The 7542-nt window shown below is 34.5% G+C and overlaps 1 protein-coding gene across 1 annotated transcript; it reads left to right on the top strand.

Annotated features, from left to right (window-relative positions):
- The first annotated feature begins 2688 nt into the window (after positions 1-2688).
- Positions 2689-5568, top strand: LOC107193737. The gene is made up of 4 exons (XM_015583241.1): positions 2689-2712; positions 2874-3651; positions 4081-4581; positions 4645-5568. Exons 1-4 carry the CDS (start codon positions 2689-2691, stop codon positions 5337-5339), a joined length of 1998 nt encoding a protein of 665 aa, XP_015438727.1. The 3' UTR covers positions 5340-5568.
- The last annotated feature ends 1974 nt before the right edge of the window (positions 5569-7542 follow it).

Below are 7542 nucleotides of genomic sequence, written 5' to 3'. Positions count from 1 at the left end.
TGCGAATACGCAACAAATGACAAGTTAAAAGGTCATCGTTGTCCGGCTGACTTCACATAGGTGCGAACAAAACCCCTAGATCTTTATAAAATTTCGCTAAGTTCATGGTTTGGAGGCGATATCTTTGGCATTGCGGTTGGTACAATACAGTACAGTACCACACAGTACCAGTTGTCACTACTTGTAGAATACGGATGGGGTATTCCAGGGTATTTCCAGTTATAGTATATACATGTTGAGCTGAGAACCTGTAGAACTGTGTCCAGTGTGTTCTGTGCATTTGTACCTCAACTGCAGTACTTACAAGTTGAACGGCAGATTCCTTTTTCCATTGTTGACCTGCAAGGTATGTATATCATTAAAATACTCATTTTAAAGACATTTTTGTTAATTCTTCGTGATTATATGGTTGCAACGTAAGTGACGAAATAGCTATTTAGTTAGAAGTATTAAAAAGTTTTGTACATATGTATATATATGTATATAAACACATAAATGCATGTTGTACGTTTAGCTTGTTCCATTTAGAACATTCTTCAATACATTGTAATTATATAATTAATATTAATTGCCTATTTTTAATAATACGCTTGTGAAGTTAATTACTAATTTATTTGTAATATTGTTTATGACCAGAAATGTTTCACGTAAAACAAGTAAACAACAAGAATTTAAAATAGCGGACAAAATGCAATCTTTAATGTTAAATATTTTGTAAACTCTTGACTATATATTACAGCTCTACACGATTTATATTCTACCTGTCCGCTACCTTTTCCGAAAGTTTGGTCAAAATGGCTGTGTTATACATCGTGTAGTCCACTTGTGAGCTATTACCAAATGTGTTTTAACTTTTAATCTTCCGACGATCATCGCTCATTGCAGCCGATCGGTGGCAACCGTGACTGGATCAGTTTAGACTTAGACCCGTGTCTAAACAGGGCAAGATGGGTACTCCGTTCTCTTATGTATATACATACATATATATTTATGCATAGGCATATATAGACGGAGCGATGGCTGCGTTCAGGAGACACAACCGTTGAGTGATTTCACTAGATTGACTCTGAACGCTACACCCTATTGGGTGAGTGGTAGCAAATTTAGCGAAATCACTTAACAGTTGCGTAACGGTTATGTCTTCTGAACGCAGCCATTACGTGAGCGGGGAATAAGATTCGCGGAAAGGGGGTGGGTAGTGGTAAATCTGGTAACTTCATTCCTTTTCGGTGCTATTCGGGTATACAATCATGCTACATACATGTATGCTATGAGAGATAGTTGAAAAGAATAGATACATACGTTAAAAATTCCGTAAGTCATGTAGTTTGTATAGATATGTGTATTTAACAAAATTAATAAACAGTATAAAGCTTTTTTTTTTTAAATACAATCCTACTTATTGTAGGTATTTGCAATAATGGTTATATACTCATATAATAATTGTTATATATCACTTATATTAACATTTTGTATCTCGTGCGTTAATCGATGTTATCTCAGCATATTTCTATGATAATGCGTAATAAATTATGTATATGAGTGGTAAAGAAACATTGATCATTTATATGTTGTTTTAATTGAAAGAAAATCTTTGTGTCAGTAAGATTTTCTATTCTGTTATATGTAAAAACATCCATTAATAACGAGCCGAATGCATCCAAAGCTAACCGACGTACCTCTAACGACCGCTGCCTTTTCTCCTCCAAACCTACGGTCCCCTCGTTGAAAGTGTTAGCTTATGCTCCGTCTATACATACATATATGCTATGTGTATATGCATACGTACTTAAATCCACTGCATCGACTCAAATCCACCTACACACTCTCGCTGGTCAATACCAATGGTTGAAACAAAGGATCGACACCTTGTTACAAGATTAGTTGGATACAGTGTCACATTAATCTTATTGTCAGACGCATATCGCATACGTTTATCGCGATACAGTAGACATTCGTTTATTACATATTTCAGGACTGTAGAGTGTAGCTAACAAAAATTCTAGGAATCATACAATAAACGGGGGCCAATCACCCGCGCGCTTTCCCCACCGATCATTCAATCACTTGTTAACGTAGTTACATGTAGGGTGGGGCCCACGTGACGCACCGAATGGCGGTTCTTTCGAGCGCCAAGGCCTTTGATTTTGCGCAGTGAGAGGATCACCCTGTACATACGTGTGAGGGAGAGGCGTACCTATGCTGCAATAAACGAGATTCTACTGTATACCATTATTTTGTCGAATATAGTTTTATTTATTTTCTACAATAAATAATTGTACGTTATACTTTTTATAATAGTAAGAGTGAAATGTAAGCAATATTCTTAAGTTTTTTAATTATACATAGACTTGCTTCGTTAATTATTTGAAGAAGTACAAAATAGATATAAAAACTTACGATGTTCGGCAATAATAGAAACATTTACTTTATAATGAAACAAATTCAAGTGGCTTCATTGTAACTGGTGTTTATCCACCAGAATTTATATGCATAATGAAAGATATCTTGAATAAACTGTGTTATAGCCTACTTTGAATAACAAAGTACAAAGAGTTAATAATAATATAGAAATAATTAATTTTTATCACATATTTATTAGTAAAGAAGTTATACTTAACTAGATGCTTTTTTCAGATTTCAAAATACTTTATACTTGGGTCTGAATTTATCATTTATTTAATCGAGATGGCTACTAAGGATACTAATTGGGTAAATATCGATTACAGTATTAAATTAATATTTACTAGAGAGGTTTAGGAATTAATTTTTTAATTTATTTTTTAATTTATTAGTATCTTCTTTTAATGTTATTCACAGTTTTATAGTAGTATCTAAGGAAAGAGTAAGAAACATTATTATTTTGTGTTTAGGATGATATGTTGTCGATTGTTAAAGTACAACAGCAAGAAAATTATGAACTTCTATCAGATTGGACAAAGTATAATAAAGATGAATATAAGTACTTGAAGCAGAATATTGGATATGCATGCTTTGGTCCTCCAACAGAATGTAAAAATTCTGATGGAGTTAAGGAAACAGGTAATGTACTGTACATTGAAAGCAAAGATAACAGTAATTGTAATGTTACTGATGCATTAAGCTATACACAAGAAGCACAGAAAGTCATAGATGAAATATACAGCAAAGTATATGAATTTGGAAATGGACGTGTGGATGACGATTCCATCTATTATGGAATTATCTTTAATGTAACATTTCGTGTCAAATGTAGTTCACTCCAAAAGAAAGAAGAAATATGTGTGCGACAGACACCTGTTTTTAAAATAAAAAGGTTTAAAAATGTAACAAAGAGAGAAAATGTATGTCAGAAAGAGTTGGATTTTTATGAAACATGGTTCATTGATATGTTCGGCAGAGTATATAAAAGTTGGACAGATTACAAACAATATAATACCTTACCAAAATGTACAATGGTTCTTCCAAAAGATGGTTTCTATCAACCTGATGAAGAATATGAAATTTCTGAAGAATATTCACAAGTATGGCTAGAAATTGTTGATTCCCCTGCATGTAGCACTGTTGCAAAAGTTTTTCAGGCGACAGATGTTGCCTCAGCTGTAATAGGGATAGCTGGAGTTGGAGTCGGCGTTGCATCTATGTTAACACCCATTGGACCTATAATATTAGGTAAATCAAACACACATATTATGAGTAATATTAATCCTTTACGAATGAATATCACTAAATACATGCCATCAGATGAGTGTGGTCGGAAATCGCCGTTGTGACAACAACGTTCTATCGGCATGGCCGTAGCCATGGTTTCCCCCCCCCCCCCCTCGGCTGATAATCTGGCTACGCCCATGTCTATCAGTTGGCGTTTGTAAGCAGCTGTATTGCTTCTCACGAATGACCAATTATTCTTTTTGTTTAATATTTTCGTATGTAAAAAGAGTTGATATAGTCTTGTTTCTTCTTGTTTCACAGTATATTTTCTTTTTTGAAAGTAGTAACAAGTGATACTACATAAAAAATATAAACATTATTTATAACAAGAATAAGTAATAAGAAATTTCAAAAATGAGATTTTACAAGTAGATTTTGTTATTATTGCAGGAGCAACAACAATTGCTGGAGGAAGTAGTGCTGCATGGTCATTTGGTCGATCTGTTCAACATTTGGTAGATCGAAGGAATCATAAGGAAAGCATTAATCCTACACATGACAGAAATGCATTCTGTTCATGGTTAGCTATAACTGGTAGTGTAGCTGGTGTAGCAGCACATGGAGGAACTGCTCTCCTTTCAAGAACGGTTCGAAATGGCGGTCATGTAAGTCGGACTGCACAGGTAGCATTGAATTCGGTAATTTTGAGTAATGTAGGCATTAATGGCATTGGCATAGCACATATGGCATATTGTATGTATGAAAAGTACCAAAACGGAGAAGGAGTTAGTTCTTACGATGCATGTGTCTTAACAGCTCATATTTTGTTTTTTGCTAACGCTGTTATCAATCTACAGTTAGCCACAGAACTCATTAAGTCTACAAAAGGTACAATTTTAGATGAACAGCGAGCTAAAGTACGTGCCAAAAATCTCAAAAAAAGAGCAAACCGTACCCCCGCCGCAAAAAAAAGAGCTCATCAAAGAAATAACGCTCGTGTAAAGCGTAATAAAGCTGAAGCAAAACGTAATGCTGCTGCGAATAATATAGAGACAGAGCAGGATATTCCTGAAAGACTGCAGTATTTGACTAAAAAGGCAGATGTACAGCACATACACAAACGTGGTAATATTGTCATACCTATGGTTATGACATTTGAAAATGGAAAGACACGTGTTGATAATAAACCATTGTTAGATCCTATGGATTTTGTATTAACATCACTGAAAAAACCCCGACGTAAAATGACAGCTTATAAAAACTTGGAAATATCAGAATCTGAAGAAAATGATTTTAATTTGTTCTTTGTTTTAAGAGATTTGACATTGATAAAGTTAACAAATTTCTACTCAAACAATGGTAACAGAAATGCAATTGCTCCAGATATTGATGAATTTAATGACATTTTTATGGACATGAAATTTTTACAAAATGCTACAAATATGCTTTCCTTAATATTTGAAGGAGCTACCATGTTAACAGAACAAGTTGAATCTGTCAGTGACTGTTTACTTGAAGCAGTTTATTTCATTTGGTATTATGTAAAGGAAAATTTGAAAAAAATTTTTTCAATCGGATCTTATTCTGTAAATGATGAGCAATCTCAGAAAATAATACACAGCTTTGTAATGGTTCTGTCTGCGAATTTGAACAGACTAGTGAAAGAATTGACGCCTACTTTCAAGTATTACTTATGCAAAAACTCGTAATACTATACATGAATGTTTTTAAGTAGATTAGGATAATACCCAGATAGCACATGACGCCTTGACGACGCCTATTTTACGACTATTTTAGGTCTAAGGCGCCTTTATGCCGTCTTCAAGGCGCTGTGTGCTATTTGGGTATAGAATTACCAACAATTACCAAGGATGGTAACAAGAGAGACCCAGCGTCGAAGCAGCCGACATAAGTTTAAATGCCCGCGTATCGGTGAGACAACGCTAATGTAACGATGAAACTTTTTTATTTTTGATTCTGTGTTAACAAATATCTTCTTAACCGATTGGTCAGATTTTTCTGATTAAAACGATACCAAACACGATATAATTTAGATAATTTCTAATTTATCAGAAGTAATAATGTAAGAATGTGAGTTATCGCATCTGGTATGTTAGAAATTAACCAAATTATATCATGTTTGATCTCACTTTAATCAGTCAAATATCACAAAGAACAAAAAATAAAAAGGTTTCAGCGAGACGTAAGCTTTTAATCTTCTGTCGGCTTCCAGGTTAGCTCTTAAAAGGGAACCACTCACGTGTTACGTTAAGTACATGCTTGACTACATAGTTCGAAGGGGGACTCCCCAGTGGTGGGGATGGACCATTAACTCGTATGGAATAAACCTGGCCTACCGTTTATCGAGCAAATGCTGTATTGATACGTGGACTCTCATTCAGAGATGGGCAAATTCGTTATCTAGATAAAGAGTTTCGATTAACGAATAAAAGATCAAAAATACTTCGCTATTTTTAATCGATTAAACGTAAAAATTCCGATTTTTATAATAATATAATGCTTCTTCTTTAATGAGTAGACCCTTGACAAACAAACTGCTTTTCACTGTGTATTATTCGAATAAAATTCTGCTCAATTCTACTCTTATTCCGCTAACGTGACTGAGAGGCAACTATCAATAATGTTGAATCAGGTTACGATGGCTGAAGTTTACATTTATATACATAGATTATAAGAACTAATTGTTCATTTATTATTACTAAAATGAGCAAGTACAGGAATTGTTAAGTAAGATATAATATAAAGACCAATAGAAGTAGTAAGATGTAAGATTGCTTAAAATTGTTCTTAAAAGTAAATTTCGTTTTACAATACATGCGTAAGAAAATATTACATGAAAATATACATTTGTTATTAAAATATAAACGATAAAAATGAATGGAAAACAAAAGAATAAAAAACAGTTAAATTTCTGCGGAGTGTGAATCCACAAGCGTGTCACGCTGCAGTGTGTAAGCACAGACCAGATATAAGAATAGATCTAACATCTTATGGGACTTGGTGTCCCATGAAAATCACGTTGGTTCGAGCGTACTCCACAATAAAAGTTTTTGACTTCAGAAACTACGTTCGACACCGTGATGACACACACACATGCATATAGCGATACATAGGTACATTATTGCCCCGATTTCGCTAGCAAGGAATGGAATACTGAAATGGTACGGGGACCTCTGACACCCCCGAAGCATGGGACAGAAAATTACATTGCATGTTAAGTCTATTCTTATATCTCGTCTGTGGTATAGGTATGTATGCAACCGAGGGTAAAAGTACATAATTTAAAACGTCTAATCTTGTTCACATTTTTCTACAATGATTCCATTCGAAAATTGTTGTTTTATTTCTGTTTGAATTAAGTATATGCAAAACTAAAGTGTCTTTACACGATGGAAATAACGAAAGGGTGGTCAAACTACACTAGTGTTGTATAAAGCTCGAGTCTTTGAAGCTACAAAGCTTAGCCTTAAAGACTGAGTCTTTAAGGCTACAATCATATGAAGCTCGAGGCTCAAGGCTCGAGTCGTCGAGGCTCCAGGCTCGAGTTTCAAGGCTTTGAGTAGTCGAGGCTCGAGCCTCGAAGCTCGAGGCTTTTATGTTTAACACGTTCACTGCTTAGCGTGTTTCTGCTGGTTTTGTCTTCAGGGCCAAAGAGTGATTGCCCATTAGAATCATATAATAATATATTACACAATATGATTATATGTATTGTGCAAACTTATCATGCGTAGTACATTAATCTTGCTGCCGGTCATCTATGACTCCCACGGCGTAAGAGTATGTTTCCAGTCGATCAGATAATACTATATTTTGAACATTACAGACAAATTTTTAGCAATGTTTCATTTCGTCTACTATTCAATGGTTATTTTGTTTCATTTTTCATTTCCC

The sequence above is a fragment of the Dufourea novaeangliae genome, unplaced genomic scaffold (genome assembly GCF_001272555.1).
Source record: "Dufourea novaeangliae isolate 0120121106 unplaced genomic scaffold, ASM127255v1 scaffold31, whole genome shotgun sequence".
Classification (NCBI taxonomy): Eukaryota; Metazoa; Arthropoda; class Insecta; order Hymenoptera; family Halictidae; genus Dufourea; species Dufourea novaeangliae.
The sequence above is the reverse complement of the archived record's forward strand: the minus strand, read 5'-3'. Positions and strand labels throughout refer to the sequence as shown.